At 45.8% G+C, this 25,775-nt stretch overlaps 1 protein-coding gene and 1 long non-coding RNA gene across 11 annotated transcripts in view; one reads left to right on the top strand and one right to left on the bottom strand.

Annotated features, from left to right (window-relative positions):
• The window catches only part of PKNOX2 (PBX/knotted 1 homeobox 2), a 726,589-nt gene that overhangs the window by 69,752 nt on the left and 631,062 nt on the right, over window positions 1-25,775 (bottom strand). For all 10 annotated transcript variants that reach the window (XM_074936677.1, XM_074936676.1, XM_074936667.1 and 7 more), the window contains one exon: window positions 9,848-9,967. In XM_074936677.1, coding sequence (XP_074792778.1) covers window positions 9,848-9,967 — 120 coding nt within the window. The remainder of the gene's footprint in view (window positions 1-9,847; window positions 9,968-25,775) is intronic.
• Window positions 10,040-12,866, top strand: LOC141975959 (uncharacterized). Its single transcript, XR_012636032.1, has 3 exons — window positions 10,040-10,106; window positions 12,316-12,536; window positions 12,662-12,866. It is a non-coding gene; the product is annotated as an uncharacterized LOC141975959 (long non-coding RNA).

The raw sequence follows: 25,775 nt of genomic DNA, 5'->3' as shown, positions 1-25,775 counted from the left end.
GGCAGATGCAAGACCGTATGGAACACATTTAAAACGAAATAGTCCCTCATGTGTAATAAATGCTGTGAGGTCTCTGCTATCTTCATGCAACATAACCTGGTAGTATGCGCTCTGCAAATCAAGAGTAGAAAACATCTTTGCTCCACGGAGTTCTGCAAATACTTCTTCTATGTGAGGAAGAGGATGGCTGTCAATCACAATAGCTTTATTTGGCTCCCTTAAGTCCACACAAAGGCAAATGCCTCCACCCTTCTTCTGCGTCACTACTATAGGTGAAACCCATTCCAAGGAGTCAATCTCTTCAATAATGCCCTTTTGAACAAGTTTTCTAAGTTCCTCTGAAACAGCTTCCCTGACTGAAAATGGTAAGTGCTGTAACTTCTGTTGTACAGGCATCCCATTGTTCCTCATTTTAACTTTATGCAGAAACCCATAAGCACAGCTGAGTTTCTCCCCAACCTGGTGTTGGGTGCCAGCTGAAACTGGTGTGCTACCCTGAGATTTAAAGTAGCCAATACTTCTCTGCCAAGGATAGGAGGGCCTTTGTGGACAATGTAGAACTCTGCAGTTACACAGCAATCACCAAAATTAACTATTGCTGGCAGCCAGCCACATACCGGAATATGGTTTTTCAAATAGCACACCAAGTGAAGTTTGGGTTCAGTAAGAGGCACATCTTTAAAGTAATGCAAATAGATGGAATCAGGTAGTATAGATACTGCTGAGCCAGTGCCCAACATTAGGTGAATAGAGTGTGATTTGCCTGAGGGTATGGCGGAAACATTTACATTGCTCTTTATTTGTTCTGGAATATGTGCAGTAGTGATTTTGTCCACGCTCAGCACAGTAACATCTGGTATTGTAACTGCATGCACCTGTTGATTGAACTGGCTGCTGCAACATACTTTAGCAAAATGCCCAATCTTTTTGCAATGATTGCACTGAGCTACTTTTGCCGGACATCCTGTGTAGCTTGCAAGGTGTTGTGGGGATCCACAGCGAAAGCATGCTTTTACTGTATTTTGAATTTGCTGATTTGGTGGTTTTCCATTAGTTTTCCTCTTGTAATCGTTTGTCTGCAGCGATAGTGAACTTTTCTGCAGAGGAGTCACAGCCTGGACTGTGCATCCTATATCCATGCTCATTATTTTGGCTTCAGCTGTAGCTGACTCAATCTAAGTAGCAATGGTTATTGCTTTTTCTAGTGTAAATTGTGGTTCTAGAAGTAAGCGTTCTCTTACACGAAGCATGGTTGTTTTCTCAATGAGCTGGTCTCTAATAATCTCATTTGCCATAGTCCCAAAGTCACAAGTTACAATCAGACTCCTCAGGGAAGCAATATACTGCATTATAGTCTCCCCTGTTTTCTGCTCATGATGGCAAAATCTGTAGCAATTAGCTAGTACATTCATTTTTGGCACAAAAAAGTTCTTTAATGCAGTGAGTGCAGTCTCATGTTTACCATCTGCAAGGGGAAAAGTGTAAAATATACGCTGCCCTTCTGCTCCTAGGCAGTGGATTAGCAGAGCACGCTTTCTTACTTCAGAAATCTCTGTAGCAGTGATTGCAAGCAGATAAGTCTCAAACATATGGATCCAGGCAGTAAAAGCAATTGGAGGCTCACCTGGGCTTTGCAGAAAGGTGGGTTCAGAGGCAGAAGATTCATCCTCGTCGCCAAAATGTTGAAGCAACCAGGCAAGGTACTACCAAACTTCAATAGGACTTTATTTTTAAAGTGGAAACCTCTTTACCAAACTGCTGCTGCACCCTTGGTAGCTCTCACTCCACCTCCTCAACTTCCCTCCCTCCTTCCTGTTTCCTGTCCTTTCAGACTCCCAACAGTCAGTGCTCCCAGTTCTAATAATTACCAGCAGCATCTAAACACCACAGACATCTCCCAACCATCTCCCCCAGATTCCTAGTTTAAAGGTCTCTTGATCAGTTGTGCCATCCTCCATCCTAGAAGTCTATTGCCCTCCTTACTCAGGTGAAGTCCATCCTGAGAGAACAGTCCTCTGTCCATGAATGCTTCCCAGTGGCAATACATCCCAAAGCCATCCTTATAGCACTACTGCCTGAGCCATCTGTTGAGCATCATAATCTTGTCACACCTTTGTTGCCCTTCTCTAGGAACAGGCAGAATCCCACTGAAGATCACCTGAGCCTTGATTTCCTTAAGCGTCTTCCCTATCCTGGTATAGTCTCCCTTGATACGTTCCAGTGAGAATCTAGCCGTATCATTTGTTCCCACATGAAGGACAATCAGTGGATTCTTTCCTGCTCCCATTAGGATCCTCTTCAGCCTCAGGTCCACATCCCGTATCTTAGCACCCGGCAGACAGCACACTCTTCTGTTCTCTGGATCAGCTCTTGTTAGAGGCCTGTCTGTTCTTCTCAGTAAGGAGTCCCCAATCACGTAGACCTGCCTTTTCCTGGTGATGGTATGATTCTCCAGTCTATCCCCTGTTCCCTCTGGCTGCAAGTCCTCTTGATTCCTATTGTCCCTTGCAATCCTCTGCAACCCATCCCGTATCCTCCTGGGGCTCATATTTGGTGTTATCTCCATTGACTCTTGCCCTCTTCCTAGCTGGGACTAGCTGCTTTTCTCTTCTTCCTTGCCCTCTCACTTTCAGTGACCACCTGCTGTGCCCCTTCTTCATTTTCCAACTCCGCAAACCTGTTCCTGAGCTCTGTTTCTCCTTTACTAGCCCGTCTTTTCCTCTGCCTCGTTCTCTTAGTCATACGTTTCAGCTGTCCACTTTCCTCACCCAGCAGTCTCCCCTCAGAGTTCTTTGGTCCTGCTTCCATCTGCAAGTCTGAGCTTTTCCCTTCAGCCTCTTCATGTCTTTGCCCCATCATCTGCTCGAACCCCTTTCTAAACTCAACCAGAGTTTCCACCTGCATTTCCAATCCTCGGATCTTTTCTTCCATCAGCTCTATCAGGCCGCACTTCATGCAGATAAAACTCTTTTCAGGTACCCCCTCCAGGGTCCCTCCAGGATCCGCAGCTTCTACATCCAGTCATCTTCATTGTGTCTTCCACTGCTTGGGTCACTACCACTGCTGCCTCATATCTGTCATAGCCTTCTCACCTAAGTCCTATTAGTCTGGGAAACACAAACCAAACCAAAATACCACACCCCACAGCAAAACAAACCCCCAACAAGCACCAAGACACTGCCAGACCAGCACATACTCCCTTCACTGTCTGTTCCTTTGCCTGGCTCTCTTAGTCTTCCCCCCAAACTCCCCTTACAAACTCCCACTCAAACTCCCCTGTTTATAGCTCTGTTTGCTGGCTCCTGCAATCTCAAAGGCTCTTGAGCTTGGGTTCTGCTAAAGGGTAAATATGCCCAAAGGGGATCTTTTCCTCTGGCTGGAGCTCTACAGGGCAGTCACAGTCGGTGTGAGGGTGGGACATCAGTGTTCTCTTTATTGACCATATCTGCAAGGTCATTATACTTGACTGGAATTAAGGAACTGGTATTTTTGAAGTTGATGTAGTACCACGCAGGAAGGGTGCTTTTCCAATGGCCGGTTCCATCTCCCCCCACCCCCAGATCTTCCTAGACATCACAGACAGCAAAACCTGGAGTTGAACCATACCTCCTGCTCTGCCCAGGAAATTCTTGAGTTGTGGAGGGAGAGCCAGGGGAGCCCCCAAAGTGATGCAAAATACTCAGATCAAACTGTATAATCTTCTGGTGGTTCTGGATTTTGATCTTGAGAACTGCTATGGGGTTTTCTCCTGGGGACACAAAGTCCTGGGACATCCCTGTCATATAAAGCAATTATGCAGGCCCTTGTGCTGCCTACCCACCAGCATTTACTGGAGGTATGCAAGTTCAGAATTCTGCCCAACATTTCAGCATCTCTCTATCTCTATTGGACAGTTTAATTAACAAAGAAATGTATGACTTTGTTAAAGGTCCAACTCTTTTCTATTTCCTCTAATGTAGCTTTGTATATGGTATTTTATGATCCATGATGTGCAGGCCTTTGTAATGCCTGCATGGCAGAAGCAACAGAAATAAAACATTCTTAATCTAGTGAAAACAGTGTACAAGAAGAATTAGCTGTTCTCTGGCAGGGCAAGAATGTGAAGTGGCCATACATTCTGGTAAAATTATGAAGCAAGGCTCAGATTTCCAGAGGTATTTAGGCACCCAAAGATGCAGACAGGACTCCTAGTGGGATTTTCATAGGCATCAGTGTTTGAAAATCCCAATAGGCACCTATCTGCATCTTTATGTGCCTAAATCCCTTTGAAAATCTGCCACTAAGAGCTCTGAAAAGTTACCAGGATGATGAGCAGATAGAAGATAATACATATAGAGAGATGGTGTATGTGTGGGACAGATCCTTATTTGGGTTTCCATAACTACCAGTACTTTCATCCCAGCATTGGGTTTCCAATGTTCCCATCACCACTGTACATAGGTGCTTGGTTTTCTGATATCTCTATATCTGATGCAGCCAGATTCCCTACTTGTTCTAGCTAGCAGGTGCACAGAGCACTCATAACAAAAAGGGAGCAAATGTAGACATCTTAGGAAGTGTGTAAATTACCCTAAGAGATGCTACCCTGTGGTCTCATCACTAATAAGCCAGGGGGCAGATGGTCAAAGAATTGCACAGACAATCCAGGAAGTTGCACAGACAATCCAGGAAGTTTTTGGAAACTGTAGGGGCAATTTCCTGGTGCAAGTGCTGGAGGAACCAACTAGGGGCGGAGCTCTTCTTGACCTGCTGCTCACAAACTGGGAAGAATTAGTAGGGGAAGCTAAAGTGGATGGGAACCTGGGAGGCAGTGACCATGAGATGGTCGAGTTCAGGATCCTGACACAAGGAAGAAAGGAAAGCAGCAGAATACGGACCCTGGACTTCAGAAAAGCAGACTTTGACTCCCTCCGGGAACTGATGGGCAGGATCCCCTGGGAGAATAACATGAGGGGGAAAGGAGTCCAGGAGAGCTGGCTGTATTTTAAAGAATCCTTATTGAGGTTACAGGGACAAACCATCCCAATGTGTAGAAAGAATAGTAAATATGGCAGGCGAACAGCTTGGCTTAACAGTGAAATCCTTGCTGATCTTGAACACAAAAAAGAGGCTTACAAGAAGTGGAAGATTGGACAAATGACCAGGGATGAGTATATAAATATTGCTCGGGCATGTAGGAATGAAATCAGGAAGGCTAAATCACACCTGGAGTTGCAGCTAGCGAGGGATGTTAAGAGTAACAAGAAGGGTTTCTTCAGGTATGCTGGCAACAAGAAGAAAGTCAAGGAAAGTGTGGGCCCCTTACTGAATGAGGGAGGCAACCTAGTGATAGAGGATGTGGAAAAAGCTAATGTACTCAATGCTTTTTTTGCCTCTGTCTTCACGAACAAGGTCAGCTCCCAGACTGCTGCACTGGGCAGCACAGCCTGGGGAGGAGGTGGCCAGCCCTCTGTGAAGGAAGAAGTGGCTCGGGACTATTTAGAAAAGCTGGATGTGCACAAGTCCATGGGGCCGGATGCGTTACATCCGAGAGTGCTAAAGGAATTGGCGGATGTGATTGCAGAGCCATTGGCCATTATCTTTGAAAACTCATGGCATCGGGGGAAGTCCCGGAAAACTGGAAAAAGGCTAATGTAGTGCCAATCTTTAAAAAAGGGAAGAAGGAGGATCCTGGGAACTACAGGCCGGTCAGCCTCACCTCAGTCCCCGGAAAAATCATGGAGCATGTACTCAAGGAATCAATTCTGAAGCACTTAGAGGAGAGGAAAGTGATCAGGAACAGTCAGCATGGATTCACCAAGGGCAAGTCATGCCTGACTAATCTAATTGCCTTCTATGATGAGATAACTGGTTCTATGGATGAAGGGAAAGCAGTGGACGTGTTGTTCCTCGACTTTAGCAAAGCTTTTGACACGGTCTCCCACAGTATTCTTGTCAGCAAGTTAAAGAATTATGGGCTGGATGGATGCACTACAAGGTGGGTAGAAAGTTGGCTAGATTGTCGGGCTCAACGGGCAGTGATCAATGGCTCCATATCTAGTTGGCAGCCGGTATCTAGTGGAGTGCCCCAAGGGTCGGTCCTGGGGCCGGTTTTGTTCAATATCTTCATTAATGATCTGGAGGATGGTGTGGATTGCACCCTCAGCAAGTTTGCAGATGACACTAAACTGGGTGGAGTGGTAGATACGCTGGAGGGGAGGGATAGGATACAGAGGGACCTAGACAAATTGGAGGATTGGGCCAAAAGAAATCTGATGAAGTTCAACAAGGACAAGTGCAGAGTCCTGCACTTAGGATGGAAGAATCCAATGCACCGCTACAGACTAGGGACCGAATGGCTAGGCAGGAGTTCTGCAGAGAAGGACCTAGGGGTGACAGTGGACGAGAAGCTGGATATGAGTCAACAGTGTGCCCTTGTTGCCAAGAAGGCCAATGGCATTTTGGGGTGTATAAGGAGGGGCATAGCGAGCAGATCGAGGGATGTGATAGTTCCCCTCTATTCGACATTGGTGAGGCCTCATCTGGAGTACTGTGTCCAGTTTTGGGCCCCACACTACAAGAAGGATGTGGAGAAATTGGAGAGAGTCCAGTGAAGGGCAACAAAAATGATTAGGGGTCTGGAACACATGACTTATGAGGAGAGGCTGAGGGAACTGGAATTGTTTAGTCTACGGAAGAGAAGAATGAGGGGGGATTTGATAGCTGCTTTCAACTACCTGAAAGGTGAATCCAAAGAGGATGGTTCTGGACTATTCTCAGTGATAGCAGATGACAGGACAAGGAGTAATGGTCTCAGGTTGCAGTGGGGGAGATTTAGGTTGGATATTAGGAAAAACTTTTTCACTAGGAGGGTGGTGAAACACTGGAATGCGTTACCTAGGGAGGTGGTGGAATCCCCTTCCTTAGAAGTTTTTAAGGTCAGGCTTGACAAAGCCCTGGCTGGGATGATTTAGTTGGGATTGGTCCTGCTCTGGGCAGGGGGTTGGACTAGATGACCTCCAGAGGTCCCTTCCACCTCTATGATTCTATGATTCTATGAGAAGTCAATGTAATGCTTGGCAAATGCATTGCAAATTTGGCATTCTAGAATCAACCAACTCTTCAGGAATAATTTTTTCCTGATATTTGCCCAGTCTAGTTCCATCTGCAACAACAGATGCACCACTGATATCATCAGAGCTGGCAGGCAGGCAGGAGTATGCTAAAAGTGATACTGTATTATGATACACAGAGCTGTTTGTAAACATTCTCATCCATGTCAGCTACGTTTTTATTCCCATATACTTCTGATTTACTTTGATAGTTATGGGTAACTATGTTTTCTGGGATTTGGGACTGCATTCCCACTATGTGTACACTGATATCATCAGCTGCCATTCCTTCTGTGCTCTGCATAACGGAACCATAAATGAAGATTGTGATAACCATATAGCTAAGGGTAGCCTAGAATTCCTCCTTAGCTTTAAGGGGTTAAGAAGCTCAAATAACCTGGTTGGCACCTGACCAAAAGGACCAATGGGGAAAGAAGATACTTTCAAATCTGGGGCGGGGGAAGCTTTGTTTGTGCTTTGTTTTGTGTGTTCCCTGGGGAAGCAGAGAAGCATCAGGTCAGAAAACTCCTCCTAAAATCATCCTAAAATGAATCTCAATAGTGCAAAAAGATAAGTAAAGAAGGCAAGGCGCGTTAGATTATCTTTTGTTTTTAGCTTGTGAATTTTCCCTGTTCTAAGAGGGAGGTTTATCCCTGTTTTTTTTGTAACTTTGAAGTTTTGCCTAGAGGGGAATCATCTGTGTTTTGAATCTGATAACCCTGTAAAGTTACCTTCCATCCTGATTTTACAGAGGTGCTTCTTTTACTTTTTTTTCTTTATAATAAAGTTCTGTTTTTTAAGGATCTTGTTTACTTATTTGGTTGGTAGATTATTCTCAAGCTGCCCCAGGAAAGGGGGTGAAGGGGCTTGGGGGGATATTTTAGGGAAACAGGTACTCCAAGTGGTTCTTTTCCTGAATCTTCGTCTAACTCACTTGGTGGTGGCAGCAATACCCATCCAAGGACAAGGAAGGATTTGTGCCTTGGGGAAGTTTTTAACCTAAGCTGGTAGAAATAAGTGTAGGAGGTCTTTCATGCAGGTCCCCACATCTGTACCCTAGAGTTCAGTGTGGGGAGGGAACCCTGACAAAGGTACTTTTACTGCATTTAGGTAAACAAACCTCCACACTGAAACCATACCCCCAGGTTGCTGACACAGCAATTGCACAAAGATTTGATAGGAAAATAAGGTATGGTTTATTATTTTGAGTTTCAGAGCAACTTAGCTTTTTACTATGAGTTCTGAGGGGTAGGGACAGGCTGCACAACCCATTACCCCTCCTCGGAGTCCTTCACTGGCTGCCTATCTGTTTCCTAATATGTAAGAAAATGGTCTTTCTTGCTTTCAGAACGCTCAACCGTTCCTTTTAGCACAAAGATATGCTGGATCTGGAAACGTGGCAGGCATGTAGGAACTGATCAAAAGCCTACTATCATCACTGGGAGTCTTTCTGTGGGTCCCCTCCATGGTGGAGAATACTTCTTTCCAGGGTATAAAAGCAGGAGGGAGTGTGGCTTCACTGGAGAGCCACAACCTTTGTGGAGCTACAAGATCTCCACACTAATGACCCTGTCCTCCAGTTAATCAGCCATGGTTCAGGTGGGCACCTAGGGATCCACAAGATTTAGTGAACACTATCCACCCAGTTTGCTAAAAGGGTAGCTACACAGAGTTTTCCTCCCTCTTAGCTCCTTTTTCTATATCTTCCCCCGGAGGGATAATCGGGCCCTGTGTTAAGCACAGTTGTGTGGTTTTCTCTATTTGTTTTGTTAATTGTATATCTTAATATAGTTTTCCTTAAGTTATAAAATGTACACCTAAAATCCACAGGATGTACAACAGCACTGGGGGCTCGTCTACACAGTGCAGCAATGCACAAGCGCATCAAGATGTTGTGCACTAACTGGCCCATGCATGAACTAAAAGTTCCCTATTGCACATTAGCATAGTACTTTATCGTGTTAATGTGCACCACGGAACTTCTAGTTTTCACCAGCAGGGTCAACACAGGCCACTTAGTGGGTAACCCTTTGGTTCACTTGAGAAATCACAGCCTTCTAAGTGTGCACTGCCATACCATGTAGACAAGCCCTGCATTAACATTGCTGCACACGCCTTCACCCATGCATTTTCTGATTTTGTGACTTTTTTCTGTGTAGCCATAATGGAGCATTGGTGCTGTCTTTTGCACTTCATTTTCCTTGATAATAAATATTCATCTTTGTCATGCAAGACCTTTTCAAGGAGCACATGACGGGTCAAATTGACCCAAAATTTAGGTTTTGTGGAAACAAGCTTTGCAAAACCTAAGCCCAACAGAAAAGTTTCAAGGTTTGTTTTTAAAGAAATAAATGTGCCTGTGTGGTATTTCCATCCCGAATACTGAAAGGTCTCTGCACATGCACGAAGCTACGACTGGTTAGACACTGAAATGAAGCCACTTAGTCTATTGCCATGCTCCAGGCTGAGAGAAATACAAAAAATAAACAAATGGAATAAGTGGTGTGACATTAATTCGATTTCTTAAAAATTCCTTCATTTACATTCTTAAGGTTTAAATTCATACATAACATCATTCTTCCTCTTCGTTAAAGAAAATAAGGTTTTTATCCGTATCTCCTGAAGATTTTTGTACGACATTTTATCAAAGCATTAGCACATATTAACTATTCTCTCGTGAAGAGGCAGTGTAAGATGAGTACCCTTAAAACCTGTCCCTGCTTAAACTCTCTTACACGCTTGTTGACTTCTCTCACCATAAGATGCTGGAAGAGCCAGGATCGCATTATATTGGTAGCATGCTTCGGTAGGACTCCCCGTTTGTTCTTTGACTTTTTATCTTCACTGTCAAGGAGGGAGGTCAGATCCAGGTTAACCTACAGGGCAGGAAAGGAGAAAGAAAAGCTTAAATAACAGTGCAGGTAAAACTGTGTTGCCATGGTGACAAAACACACAATGGCTGCTTGATTTCACGGTGACTCTGCTGGGCTGCTGAGCTTTCTGCCATTCACAGAGGTAAAAGCAAAATGGTTTAAGATGGATTTTATTAAAGCCTTTCTTCTGTAAGCTGGCGTAAAATACTCCATTTCTCAATGAAGATGTAGGATTGGCAAATGGAAAAAGAGAGATTTTAGTGTTTCTTTACTGGAGGTGATGTGGTAAATAGTAACTCCTTCATCACTCTTGCTTGTACCTGTTGTTTTCATTAAGTTCACATCAAAGTGATTGAGCTGTGTCAGAGTCCTTGTCTGCTCTTGGGGATATTCTCAATTCAGCAACTGGGGGGCCAGTGTCTGGTGCAGCTATATCACAGTTAATCCAAATTTGCTCCAGTTTTAAATCTTGATTAGCTCAATCAATGCAAACTCCAGCTTGCCTTTGTCTACCCTGAGTGGTCAGCAGTGATACAGCTCTACTGGCTGCTGAACTGAGGTGTCCAAGGTCTAATTAGAATACGGAGATGGTGGTAAAAGAATGTGCTATGTCTGTATATATGTAAATAGTAACAGGCAAGGTGCCAGTACACGGCGATTTAAGAATATGTAGCAGAGTTCTAGGGTATTAAGTACTGCATATGGATTCCTCTGGAAGCTCCTTACAGGCAGCTCTGGTCTTGCCGGACTGCAAATACAATGAATCTGGCAGGCAACCTTGATAAAATTTTCTTACTGAAAAAATATTCCAATTTGGCACAACTGACGCTAAGTGCCAATGCAAAGTATCATTCAGATATATTCCCTGCAGGCCCACATCAGACACAGAACGCAGAATGCTGCCTGCATTGCCCACATCAGACACAGAACGCAGTTAGCCTTAGGCAGGAGTAGCAGAAACTTCCTTTTTTCTGAACAATCATTTGCTGCTTGAGATGAAAACCCTCAATCCATTAACGAATGTTAAACATGTGAGATTATTTCCAGAACAGCGGAGAAACATGGTTTTAAACAGAAAGGTGTGTGTGCATAAATACATAACCCCCAGGGAGATTCCTGGGGCTCAGAGTGATGGTAGTTCAGCAAGAGGCACATTGTCCCTTGTAAGGAAGGAAGGGGGCCAAGGAGAGACTAGGAGTCTGCTCAGCAACCCAGAGGGAGAGAGGAGAGCCACTGTGTAGAACAGGGGCCCTGCTGGTTTGGGGAAGGATTGCAGGAGCCTGGTTAGAGCAAATGATTGACAAGGGAAAGCCAAATTAGAAGAGCTAGCCTGACCAATAGGGAGTGAGTTGCCCTTCCCAGGGAGCCCCAAAGGGGAGAAGTCATTTTGGAGCAGTCTGCAGCCAGCTGGGGTAAGGGCAGGACTGCCTGTCAGGGGTGGGGAGGACTGGTGAGTCCCAGGCCTGCGTGCAAGGTTCCCCCTGAGAACTAGCCTCTGGGGACCTGAAAGCAAGATCCCACAGCGTCAGCCTTTCCCGCTCCAAGGCAACATCCAGTTTGTAGAGTTTTGTTGGGAAAACTTCCCCCCAGCCTGGCTAAGTTAGCCCCCAAGGTCCCTAGGTGAGATCAGTCACCACATGGCCACCTCTGCTCCAGGTGCTTATCCAGGGCTGCCACCTGCTGGGAGTGTGTCGAGCACTAGGGCCGGAGACTACAGTTTGGAGTTTAGTAGAGTTATTGTAACCTGCACCGTGAGCCCTGCACCCCTTGGGGGGGAGGGGAAATCCTGGCACCAGAAGCAGCCTGACTCCTGCATGGAGAGGACACCTGCCAGCAGTGATCATCAGCCCCTCTGCAGTGCTGAGGAGTCCAGAGCCATGTCTGAACCTGCAGCTCCATCGTGGAGTTGTGAGTGCACCATCCTTCAGTTAGCTTATCAGAGAAATTGTCTGGGAGACCCCTACTCCCTGAACTGTGTCCACAAGCCCGGGGGGAAAGGTTTGGGGATTGTATTACCTGCTGCCTATTAAATCTGCAGAGGGACTTACCACCCTACCACGTGTGAGTCCTTTGGGCTGTATTGAACCCAGTCAGCCACATTGCTAGCTGCTGCTGCACCGAAGATCTCATGGTCACAGTCATCAAGGACCCCTGTGTAATACGCATCCCAATGGGACACTAATTGTACATTTGCTATATCAGGTCACATGCCCGGGAAATTCACAGGTATTATCAGCATTGACACCGGTGACCTTGAGAATAGTGTTTTACCCTGTTATGTTATATTCACCTTCTGTTTAATAGAATTACTGGTAAATATATTGTAATGTGTTTTTGTTATCTCTTGGTAGTCTGCAACTGTCTGCAAGTAAGCGGGGGTTTCCCTGTGATTAGACTTTTCCTCCCAAGCTGCCCTGGTGACTCTGCCAGGAAGGAGCCAGGCAGGTGGAGGCGCTGCCAAATACATTCATATGGGAAGAAAAAGAAGTTACATTCTGTTGAGCAGATGGCAGGATCCAGAAGAACCCAGGCCTGTCCATCAAAACCCATGAGGAGATTGGCGTTAACGGAGGTAACTAGGTGGATAGGCGGCACTATATATGTTCTTGGGAAGCAGAAAGAGAAGAGTTTTAATGAAGTTACAGGAAACTAGCTGAAATCTCAACATCAACTTAAAGCCTTTTCTTTTCTTTTTAGGTTCTTCATCAAAACACTTCTCCTGTATGAATTAAACATCATTATGGCAGCCCTGTGTCAGGTATAAATGATTCCCTCAGGCAAAGATTGTGATGTATTGCAGGGCCTAGGCTGAATAAATTACCCAGGCAGAACAGGAATAGCATCAGGAGGTGCTTGTCCAGGGCTCTGTCACTGCCACAATATTCCCAGCATACTTGTATTTCACACAACTGATCAGTTTCACTGTATGATCTGAGCCAGCAATTCCCTTTATACATTAAAAAGAACCTAGATTTGGATTTTATTTTTTCTTCCTCATTCAGGCTCAAAGAGCTGAGGACAAGGTATGGACCAGGGAGGATGCAGTAGTGAAAATGCACTTCCAAGGGTTTTATTAAGCTTGGTAAAATGAGAAATAAATGCATTAATGTGAAAAGAAGGTGAGTGCAAGTTCAAAGGGCTCTAAGGCTGTTCAGGTGCTATCTGGTTTCCACTGACGCAGAGTGAAATGTCGAAACTGAAATGCAGGGTCTCACCTGTGTAGCACTAGAAGCTTGATTTTCCCCAGGTCAGAGCATGCCAAGGGAAGAAACTAACTGGAATTCATTTGGAATTGGAAGAAATACCTAAGCAGAATTTACCGGGGACTGTGGCAGGTGAACAAAATTAGCTACTCTGCTCTTAGCTAGGGTCAAAAGGGGAGAGGGCTCGCTGTCTGGGAGTAACAGAGTCTGCACTGCGATCGGATGCAGAGAGAAAAGGGGCGGGCTCCTTCAGGCTCTTATTCATTCCCTGGGTGCTTTTCTATATCAAACAAAGCAGCAGGGTAGTTTGTGCCCTCTGTGTTACCCTCTAAATGCAGAGGCTGCATTATTACTCCTGGGAACCCGCGACTCTTCAGGAAGTTTGATCCTGGGTCTTATGCTTTGTATTTGAATAGTTTCATATCCCAGTGATTTTTACCACCCCATCCCATGTTGTTAGAGACATAAACAAAGTCAGTCTCACCAGATCTTTCACAGCCTCCCATCCATCAGGTAGCTTTTCTGGAGAACACGTGAGTATGACTTTCCATGACCTCCGTGACTTCTGAGCAGTTTGGGTGTGTGGGAGGGGGCTCAGGGCTGGGGCAGGGGGTTGGGGTGCGTGGCGGCTCTTACCTGGGGGGGCGCTCCCTGGCTCCCACTGACATGTCCATGCAGCTCCTAGGTGGAGTGGCTGGGGGGCTCTGCACGCTGCCCATTCCTGCATGTGCCAGCCCCGCAGCTCCTATTGGCTGCGGTTCCCAGCCAGTGGGAGCTGCAGAGCCGGCATTGTGGTGGGAGCAGTACGTGAAGCCCCCATGGCCACCCCTCCCCCTAGGAGCTGCAGAGACATGCCGGTTGGATCTGGGTAGGGAGCCCGCCAGCCCCGCCAACCCTCCCCCCCTCCAGGACCAGTAGGGGTCCCACACCATGCGCTGCCGCCTGGTCCCCCCTCCCAGCACCAGCAGGGGTCCTGGGCTGTGCGCTGCCACCCACCTCCCCAGAGCACTCGTGGTCCCACGGCTCAAGTTTTATAGTAAAAGTCATGGACAGGTCTCGGGCCGTGAATTGTTGTTTACTGCCCGTGACCTGTCCATGACTTTTACTAAAAATACCTGTGACTAAAACGTAGCCTTACACATGAGTGATGCGGCCACTGAATTCTCCAAAATGTTCACGTCTCAAATGAGCAGGTCTCCCCCAAGCAAAAATAATTAAAAATTATAAATAATGGATGGCATCTCCATACCACTGAGATGGTGCCCACAGCCATCTGTGCGGGATGTCAAGGGGCTCCCTTTGGAATTTTTTGCCTTGGGTGCAGGCAGTATTATGGAAGGCTGCCATTTCCATAGTTCAGGTTGAGAAGAACTTTCTGTTTAAGAACTGACTTTCCAAGTGCTGAAAAATCCACTTCCCTAGGGGGTTTGTCATAAAATGTGTTATGCTACAAGAGGGACTGGGATATACATTGTGCTATAAATTTAGGGTTATTTGGTCAAGGGGTTCCCAAAATATAGGCCCTCTCCAAAAAATGAGCACTTCGAACATTTTCAGATTTATATAACTTTTTTTGCTGAGTGCTACAGAAAAACTATGGCTCTGACCCTCATAATAATATTGTGGTGGATTGAAAACTGATATGGCATGACATTTTGATTGAGAAACTAGAATGATACAGAATCAACTTGGCACACATTAAATGGATTAAAAAAACATTGCTAACTGATAGGTCTCAAAATGCAATTGTAATCAGAGAATCATCACTGAGCACTTGTATTTCTAAGTGGGGTCCCACAGGAATCAGTTTCTGACCTTATGCTAGTTAACATTTTTATCAATGATCTGGAAGGAAAAAATATCAGCTGATGACACAAAGATTGAGGGGAATGGCAAATAATGAAGAGGCTGGGTCCCTGATGCAGAGCAATCTGGACTGATTGGTAAACTGAGACAAGCAGACAATATGTATTTCAATTCAGCCAAATGTAAAGTCATACATTTAGCAACAAAGACTGTAGACCATACATACATGATGGGGGACTCTATCCTGGGAAGCAGTGACTCTGAAAAATACTTGGGGGTCAGAGTGGATAATTAGCAGAACATGAGCTCCCAGTGTGATGTTGTGGCAAAAAGGACTAATGCGATACTTGAATGTATAAACAGGAGAATCCTGAGTAGGAGTCGAAAAGTTATTTTACCTCTGTATTTGGCACTGTTGCAACCACTACTGGAATCCTGTGTCCAGTTCTGATGTCCACACTTGAAGAATGTTGAAAAATTGGTGAGAGTTCAGAAAATAGCCACAAGAATGATTGAAGGATTAGAAAACATGCCTTATAGTGAAAGACTCAAGGAGCTCCATTTATTTGGCTTATCAAAGAGGAGGTTAGGGGTTGCCTTGATCACAGTCTAGAAGTACCTACATGGAGAACAGAAATTTCATAGAGGGCTCTTCAGTCTAACAGAAAAAGGTAGAACATGATCCAATGTCTGGACATTGAAGCTAGACAAATTCAGATTACAAATAAGGTGCAAAGTTTTAACGAGTGTAATTAACTATTGGAACAATTTACCAAGGTTTGTGGTGGAATCTCCATCCCTGGAAATGTTCAGATGTTTTTCTAAAAGATCTGCACTAGTTCAAACAGGAATTATTAATACAGGCCTGTGTTATACATGAGATCAGACTAGATAACCACAATACTTCCTTCTGGCATCATAATATATTAATCTGAGTGGGGTCCTGGTCCATGATGATGGCTCATAGGCAGTGTGATAATACAAATAATAAATAGCACCCCCTTAGATTTGGGAGCCAAGAGGGGCCATTGTGATTATATACATGGTCCTCCTGCATAACATAGCCCAGAAAATAGGGATCCCTGATTCCTCATCCCTGGATCAATAGAGCTAGATCTAATCCTGTGGGTCAGTGACAATGTATGGACAAGAGAGCACAACATAATGCAGAAGATGGTAGGTTTTCTTGGTTATGTAGCATAGAGTGTGCCATGTTCCACTGTAGTGTCTGATCCACACTGAGGATAATCATCTGTTGCCACCACTTTAACTCTTTAACTCAAACAGTAGATGTCTGTACTGTGGATCTGAAGTTCTTGTAGGTATGTGGCAGTTCTCCAAAAAAGGCCATGCATTTGGAGTTTAATGTACCCACCCATATGTGCTGTGGCAGAGCTCTGTCCTTGTCTCCGTGGGTCCTGCATTTCCTGGCGGATTTCACTAACCTCAGAAGCTTACTGTGACCCTCCACATAGCCCTTCTCTCTCTAGAGGCAAGGGTCACAGCTGACTGAGTCATTTTCATCATAAGCCAGCAAGGGAGCTGAGGAGAAGCAACCTTCCCTCGCACAGTCTCTGTTGTCTCCCAGTCTCAGTGATTAATTGGGGAAGGGAGAGGGGAGCCTGGGCCCGCCCTCTACTCCAGGCTCCAGCCCAGGGACCCTAATAGTAGCAGCTATGGTAGCTGACTTTTTGGAAATAGGACATGTACAATTCCCTGGGCCACTTCCTCACAGCAGCCCCCACTCAATATCTCCTTCACCGATACCTCAGGGCCTCTTTCCTTGCACCTGATATGGATTTGTACTGCTTAGTTCCTCCAACAGTGTGGCTTCCTCCTACAGCTCCTGACACGCGCACCTCACTGACTAACTTTTAACTAGTTCCAGCCAGCCCTTGATTGGCTTCAGGTGTCCCAATCTACCTAGCTAGCTCCACTGCTTTCTAGAAGGATCTTAATTGGTCCCAGGTGTCTTGATTAACCTGAAGCAACTGCCATTTGGTTAGCATGGTACCAGGGATTTGTTTAGCCAGGGGCTAACATACCTGTTTGTCACTAATTCACTAAAGCCATCTGGCCTTGCCCCGTCACAGTGCACACACATCATATCATTTGAAAGTTTATTTTATGTACTGTGACAAAGTTCTGCCTCTGCCTTGGTGGGTCCTGTGCTTATTGGCGGATTTGCTCGCCTCAGAGATTCAGGGCGGCCCTCAATTTGGCCACTTTTGCTAGTGGCTCAAACCTGCTGTTCACTAAGCTAAGCTCATAACTGGCCAGCATGGGGAAAAGGAAGGAGAACAATCCCCGCAGTCTTTGCTGGTCCACCTAGTGGGACCCACAGTCCAGGTCAACACTTCCTGTATCCAATAGGGAGTTGGAAGGATGGGGGGAACCTGGGCCTGGCCTCTACTCCGGGTTCCAGCCCAGGGCCCTGTGGATCACAGCTGACTACAGTATTTTGTATAACACCTGTGTGACAGCTACAACTCCCTCGGCTACTTCCCCATGGCCTCCTCCCAACATCTTCTGTATTCTCACCACAGGACCTTCCACCTGATGCCAGAGAGCGTTTGTATTCCTCAGTCCTCCAGCAGCACGCCCTCTCACTCTCAGCTCCTTGTGCGCCCCTCACTGACTGAAGTGAGGTCCTTTTTAAACCAGGTGCCCTGATTAGCCTGCCTGTCTTAATTGATTCTAGCAGCTTCTTAATTGGCTCCAAGTGTCCTAATTAGCCTGTCTGCCTTAATTGGTTTCAGTAAGTTCCTGATTGTTCTGGAACTGCCCCCGTTACCTTACCCAGGGAAAAGGGACCTGCTTAACCTGGGGCTAATATATCTGTCTTCTATCACTCTCCACTGGCCATCTGGCCCAACCCTGTCACATACCCTCCCCCCCACTCAACACCATGGGGTTGGGCAACTTGGTATGTCAGGCAGTGTACCCGTGACAAGCCATCTGCATTGCCATGGTGGCTTCCAGCCGGGTGTTGTATGATGAATTGGAAAGGTTGTAGGGACAGGAACCATCTGGTCACCCTTGCGTTCTTCTCTTTATTTCGTTGCATCCACTGGAGGGGTGCATGGTCAGTCACAAGGGTAAACCATCGTCCCAGCAGGTAATAACTAGTGTTTCCATGGCCCATTTCACAGCAAGGCACTCTCTCTCAACCACTGCATAGTTCTGCTCTCTCGGGAGGAGTTTCCTGCTGAGGTGGAGGATCGGGTGTTCTTTGTCTCCGACCATCTGCGATAGGACAGCTCCCAATCTGACTTCAGATGCATCTGTCAGTAAAATGAATTTTTTGTTGAAGTGCGGGGCTGTAAGCATGGGGTTACTGCAGAGGGCTGCTTTCTCTGCGGCATCTGTCCACTTCACCATGTCTGGACCCTGGGCTTTTATCAAGTCCATCAGGGGACTCACTCTGGTGGTGAAATGGGGAATAAATTGCCGGTAGTACCCCACCACATCCAGGAATGCCTGGATTTGTTTTTTCTGATTCAGCCGGGGCCAATTTTCGATAGCCTCCAGTTTGTTTAGTTGGGGCTTGACCATGCCCCTTCCTACAATGTAGCCAAGGTATTTAGCCTCGGCTAGCCCTATAGCACACTTGGCTGGGTTGGCTGTGCGGCCTGCCCATCTCAGCATGTCCAGTACCGCTTCCACCTTTTCCAAGTAGGTCTCCCAGTCGGTGGTGTGAATAATCACATCATCCAGGTATGCAGCTGCATAACTGGTATGGGGCCGCAGGAGCTTGTCCATAAGATGCTGGAAGGTGGCAGGTGCCCCATGCAGTCCAAAAGGAAGAACAGTATATTGAAACAGACCCTCTGGTGTCAAGAATGCTGTCTTTTCTTTCTCTTCTTTGGTAAGGGGAATCTGCCAGTATCCCTTTGTTAAATCAAGGGTGGTCAAAAATTGGACGTTGCCCAGGTAGTCAACTAACTCATCAATATGGGGTATGGGATAGGCATCAAATTTGGATAGCTCGTTCAGCCGGCAAAAGTCATTACAAAACCTAGTGGTGCCATTGGGTTTGGGCACCAACACAATCAGGCTCAACCACTGACTGTGGGACTCTTCAATGACTCCCAGCTCCAACATCCTTTTTACCTCTATCTTGATCTCCTCCCTTTTTGCCGCTAGGACCCGGTAGGTCCTTAATGTTACCTTTGCCCCAGGGTCTGTGATAATGGGGTGATATGCTTCAGTGGTCCGGCTGGTCCTGGTATAGGTTGATCATCTCAGTTACCTCCTTCTTCTGTTTCGCTGTCAGATCAGTGGATATCCTGATCTGCTCCTGCAGATTATTTCCCTGGATCGGGGTCTCTTGGGCCACTACACATGCCTCTCGCTGGTGACAAGGCTTTAAGAGGTTAATGTGATAAATCTGTTCTTGTTTCCAGCATCCAGGTTGCCGCACCTTGTAGGTTACTTCCCCCACGGGTTCAACCACCTCATAGGGTCCCTGCCATTGGGCCAAAAGCTTGCTTTCTGCCGTAGGTACCAACATCATCACCCGATCCCCTTGTTGGAACTTGTTGCAGCTGACTACATTTCACAAGCTTTCCTGAAATAAGCGTGATCACACTCCCCGAATCAACCAGTGCTGTGGTCTCTGCCCCATTTAGTTTTACTGGTCTGGTGTTCATATGCGGGGTTAGTGTGACCCCCACCAGGTGGATTAGGAAGCATAGGTCTGCCCAGTTCCCCAGGTTACACTGCACAGGCGCCTTGGCACTGGGACACTGTGCAGCTATGTGTCCCCACTCCCCGCAGGCGTAACATCTGTATGGAGCCCTAGGCATTCCCCGGTCTCTTGGTTTGGGGAGTCTAATGACACTATCTTCTTCCCCCTCAGTGCTCTGACTCTTTATGGCCTCCGGTGGGCCTTCAGCCCCTCTCTTTTTCTACCTGGGCCCTCCTGGCAGCCCAGTCGCCCGAGCTCTGGGGCTTGGTGCTACTAGTTTAACCCAGGGTGCCTCTTCCTTAACTGGTTGGGTCAGCTCCCTTGCCATCCTTTGCCTCTCTACCAGTGCGACAATCTCATCGTAGGTGGAGGGTTCGTTCTGGCTTTCTCAGGTGCAAAGGTCTGGCGGTAGTCCTCTCATGTACCGGTCGATGACCAGAATGTCTAGTATCTCCTCCGGACTCTGGGACTCAGTTCATAACCACTTTCGTGCAAGATGGATGAGGTCATATAACTGGGACCGCAGGGTTTTGTTCTCCTGGTACCTCCACTCATGATATTGTTGGGCCCACACTGCAGTCGTTACCCCAGATCTGGCCAGGATCTCTGCTTTCAGCTAGGGGTAGTCTGCCGCAGCCTCTTCAAGCAAATCATAGTAGGCCTTCTGGGTCTCCCCACACAGGAATGGAGCGAGGATGCCAGACCACTGTTCTTGGGGCCAAGCCTCCCGCAGGGCTGTCCTCTCAAAGGCCAGGAGGTATGCCTCTACATCTTCCTCCCTCGTCATTTTCTGCAGCCAATTGCTGGCCCGTATGATCTGCGTCACATCATGGCCATGGTTCAGCTCTGTAAGGGCCTTTACCTGGTTTACCAGTTCCTGCAACATAGTGCGATCTTGAGCAGCCTGGTCCATCAGCAGGCGATTAGTCCCTTGCTGCAGCCGCACTGCCTCCTGTTGGGTGGCTGCCTGGACACGGGTAGCCTCCTGCTGGGCAGCTGTGGCTTGTATCAATGCCTGCACTACCTCCTACATTGTGGTGGGGGGAAAAAACCAAAAAACCCTCTCCTTTTTTTTTTATAATAACACCCTCCTTCTTCTGCCGTACTGTGCACACCAAATCCCACCCCTGACACCAGGTCAGATTCTAGCAGCTTCTTAATTGGCTCCAGGTGTCCTAATTAGCCTGTCTGCCTTAATTGGTTTCAGCAAGTTCCTGATTGTGCTGGAACTGCCCCACTTACCTTACCCAGGGAAAAGGGACCTGCTTAACCTGGGGCTAATATATCTGTCTTCTATCACTCTCCTGTAGCCATCTGGCCCGACCCTGTCACAGTACATTTGGATGAGATATGATATGGAGCTGTCAAGTGGTGTCATAAACCTGTAGGCAAGGTTGAATGATAGTAACAAAATGAGTCTTTTGGGTTTTTTTCCCCACAGTTCCAGAAACACTGCAACATAACTACATTTTTTACTGTAGAAGTTAATTTCAGCACATTAATGTGTACTTGTTGGTCAAAGCTACCAATCAACAATGTATTGAAAATTGATTGGTTTTGCATGGGCATTTGTTTAGAAATCATTAAGCCGTTTAGTATATGACAGATGTTGACATTTTGCAATATACTAACATGAAATGTTCTCAAATTCTTAATTTTCAAATTGTGAGTATAATAGCTTTAAATAATTTCAGTTCAAATTTGCTGACCGGCTCAGTCTCACACTGAAGTTTGTGCTCCAATAGCAGTGGATTGCATGCCCATAGTTTGAACTGCATAGTTTCATATTATGAATATGCAAAAGCTATGAGAGAAAGAAATGGCCTAACAAGAAGTAATGAAGACTAAGTCCACAAATAAGTCCTTGCCTCTGCACTGAAGAGGGATGAAGAGCATGTTAAAACTCCTACGACCCATGTTATCAACAATATGACAAAGCCATCTGATCTTGAATCATGTCTGGATGTGCTTACCAACATATCTGTGATGTTACTGACATGAACTGTGACCGTATAGATCATTGTTGCAACCAGGGTCCTATGGTTGCACGAGGTCTTGTACAGAGAAGGTCAAGTGGGGTGTCTATAGAAAGGTTGTAGTCTGCTGGTTATGATTATGCTGTATTTGTGTATCATTTTTGTATTTGAAGTTATGAATACTGGCTATGTACTTGTAGATAAATGTGTTTGATTCTAAGTAGCATCAGTGAAGCATTTGGTCATCTGCTTGAGAAAGGACTATCCTCAGTAAGTGCCTAATCAAGAAACATTTAACGACAATGGAGTTTGGGAGATGCCAATCCACATCTGAGCTTTCCTGGGAATGTTCAAACTAACATATAAACAATGGTGTCAGCCTGCAAAAAGCTGAATCATTCATAGACATGTGACTTGCCCAGGTGGCTACAAACTCCATCTTGTTGCTGTGACTTTGCACAGAAGAACAAATGGGTTTCCGCCCACAAGAGAAAGACTATAAAAGGCCCTGGAAACCCCGCCATTTTGTCTTCAGCTGTCTTAAGAGATGGCCTCTCCAACCCCAAGAAATGCCTGAAAGAAACTGGAACAAAGGACAATAACTATGGGGGTGTGAGTGATTGCTGGACCCCGACTAGAAGGAGTCTAGTCTGTGAAAGACGCTTATTGGAACATCCCTGAGGGTGAGATTTACCTGCATTCAGTTTCATACTGTATTAGGCTTAGAATTGCGGGGTTTTTTTGTTTTATTTTGCTTGGTAACCTACTTTGTTCTGTCTGTTATTACTTGGAACCACTTAAATCCTACTTTTTATACTTAATAAAATCACTTTTTTGCTTATTACTGAACCCAGAGTTAGTGACTAATACCTGTGGGAGCAAACGACTATGCATATCTCTCTATCAGTGTTATAAAGGGTGGACAATTTATGAGTTTACCCTGTATAATCATAGAATCATAGAATATCAGGGTTGGAAGGGACCTCAGGAGGTCATCTAGTCCAACCCCCTGCTCAAAGCAGGACCAATCCCCAACTAAATCATCCCAGCCAGGGCTTTGTCAAGCCTGACCTTAAAAACTTCTAAGGAAGGAGATTCTACCACCTCCCTAGGTAACACATTCCAGTGTTTCACCACCCTCCTAGTGAAAAAGTTTTTCCTAATATCCAACCTAAACCTCCCCCACTGCAACTCGAGACCATTACTCCTTGTCCTGTCATCTTCTACCACTGAGAATAGTCTAGAACCATCCTCTTTGGAAACACCTCTCAGGTAGTTGAAAGCAGCTATCAAATCCCCCCTCATTCTTCTCTTCTGCAGACTAAACAATCCCAGTTCCCTCAGCCTCTCCTCATAAGTCATGTGTTCCAGACCCCTAATCATTTTTGTTGCCCTTCGCTGGACTCTCTCCAATTTTTCCACATCCTTCTTGTAGTGTGGGGCCCAAAACTGGACACAGTACTCCAGATGAGGCCTCACCAATGTCGAATAGAAGGGAATGATCACATCCCTCGATCTGCTGGCAAGGCCCCTACTTATACATCCCAAAATGCCATTGGCCTTCTTGGCAACAAGGGCACACTGTTGACTCATACCCAGCTTCTCGTCCACTGTCACCCCTAGGTCCTTTTCCGCAGAACTGCTGCCTAGCCATTCGGTCCCTAGTCTGTAGCGGTGCATTGGATTCTTCCGTCCTAAGTGCAGGACCCTGCACTTATCCTTGTTGAACCTCATCAGATTTCTTTTGGCCCAATCCTCCAATTTGTCTAGGTCCCTCTGTATCCTATCCCTACCTGCCACCGTATCTACCACTCCTCCTAGTTTAGTATCATCCGCAAATTTGCTGAGAGTGCAATCCACACCATCCTCCAGATCATTTTTGAAGCTATTGAACAAAACTGGCCCCAGGACCAACCCTTGGGGCACTCCACTTGATACCGGCTGCCAACTAGACATGGAGCCATTGATCACTACCCGTTGAGCCCGACAATCTAGCCAACTTTCTACCCATATTATAGTGCATTCATCCAGCCCATACTTCTTTAACTTGCTGACAAGAATACTGTGGGAGACCGTGTCAAAAGCTTTGCTAAAGTCAAGAAACAATAAATCCACTGCTTTCCCTTCATCCACAGAACCAGTAATCTCATCATAGAAGGCGATTAGATTAGTCAGGCATGACCTTCCCTTGGTCTGTATAAGCTTTATACAGAGTAAAACAGATTTATTTGCGGTTTGGGTCCCAATGAGAACTAGGTATCTGGGTGCTGGAGACAGGGGTGCCTGCTAAGTGGTTTTCAGTTAAAGCCTGGAGCTTTGGGGGATGTGGTTCAGACTTGGGTCTGTGTTTGCAGCAGGCTAGTGTGTCTGGCTCAACAAGACAGGGTTCTGAAGTCCCAAGCTGGCAGGGAAAATGGGCTTGGGGTAGTCTCAGCACATCAGGTGGCAGTCCCAAGGGGGTCTCTGTGACCGAACCCATCACAATATCTACTGCACTGCATATAACATCAGATGTATAAGAGTCTCTGCTGAAAATAGCAGGTGTTGGTGAAGAACAAATGGAGAGATTTGTGAGAGGTGCACTTGATTCTGATGGGACATGTAGCTTTTTCAGCCCAGTTAAGAAATCTGGCATCAGAACATTTGCTGACATAGCCAAGAAAACCATATCTAAGTCTGGCAAGCAAGGGACAGTCACAGCAGCTATCAGTCCAGAAACTGTTTTCCACACAGGCCCGTCCTTAGCGAGATGCAGTGATGATGTTTCAATGGCAACTGTTCTTTGTCACCCAGTAGGACCTGTTTCTATGTCCCTCTTGGATACTGATAGAACAATGAGAAGAACAGACAAAGCTGAATTAGGGCATCAGCTGGAAGCTCAAGCTGAAAGAATCCAGAAGCTAAGACAATGTAACATAGAAACCATAGTGTACATCAGAGGTGTCATGGCTATCATACACATGATGGCTGGAGACAAATCCCACACATTGATGAATTGGCAGCTGAGTACCTAAGGCAGATCCTAGAAGGTTTTAACCAAGTTAATTCTGTAATTAAAGTCTTTGACAAGACACTAGGCAAACTTCCACCATGGGAGGACATATTTGAAGAACATAAGAATAGCGATACTGCGTCAGACCAATGGTCCATCTAGCCCACTACCTTGTCTTCTGACAGTAGCTAATGCGAGGCGCTTCAAAGGTAAACAGAACAGGACAATTATCATGTGATCCATCCCCTATAGTCCAGTCCCAACATCTGGCAGTCAGAGGCTTAGGGACACTCAAAGCATGGGGTTGCATCCCTGACCATCTTAGCTAAAAGCCATTGATGGACCTATCCTTCAGGAATATATCTATTTCATTTTTGAATCCATTTATACTTTCGGCCTTCAGATGGCCCTGGCAATGAGTTCTAGAGGTTGACTGTGTATTATGTGAAGAAGTACTTCACTATGTTTGTTTTAAACATGCTGCCTATTAATTTCCTTGGGTGACCCCTGGTACTTGTGTTATGTGATGGGGTAACTAACACTTCCTTATTCACTTTCTCCACACCATTCAGGATTTTATAGATCTCTTTCATATCCCCCCTCAGTTGTCTCTTTTCCAAGCTGAAAAGTCCTGGTCTTTTTAATCTCTCCTCATATGGAAGCTTTTCCTTAATCATTTTTGTTGCCTTTTTCTGTATCTTTTCCACTTCTAATTTTTTTTGAGATGGGGGACGACCAGAACTGCATGCAGTATTCAAGGTGTGGGTGTACCGTGGATTTATATAGTGGCATTATGATATTTTCTGTCTTATTTATCCCTTTCCTCATGGTTTCTAACATTCTGCTAGCTTTTTTGACTGCTGCTGCTCATTGAGCGGTTGTTTTCAAATAACTATACACAATGACTCCAAGATCTTTCTTGGGTGGTAACAACTAATTTAGCTGTTTCTGTGTGTATAGTTGGGATTGTTTTCCAATATGCATCACTTTGGATTTATCAACATTGAAGAGCATGTCAGAAGTGCATTTTAGCAAACAAAGATTTGGATGTCTACGCATTGGTGATCCAATATCTGGTTTGCCTTCATCACTTGGATGGAAAAATGTGGATAACAAACTACTTCCTGCATTCTTCAAAGGACCA

Source organism: Natator depressus, chromosome 22, assembly GCF_965152275.1.
Source record: "Natator depressus isolate rNatDep1 chromosome 22, rNatDep2.hap1, whole genome shotgun sequence".
Classification (NCBI taxonomy): Eukaryota; Metazoa; Chordata; order Testudines; family Cheloniidae; genus Natator; species Natator depressus.
The sequence above is the reverse complement of the archived record's forward strand: the minus strand, read 5'-3'. Positions and strand labels throughout refer to the sequence as shown.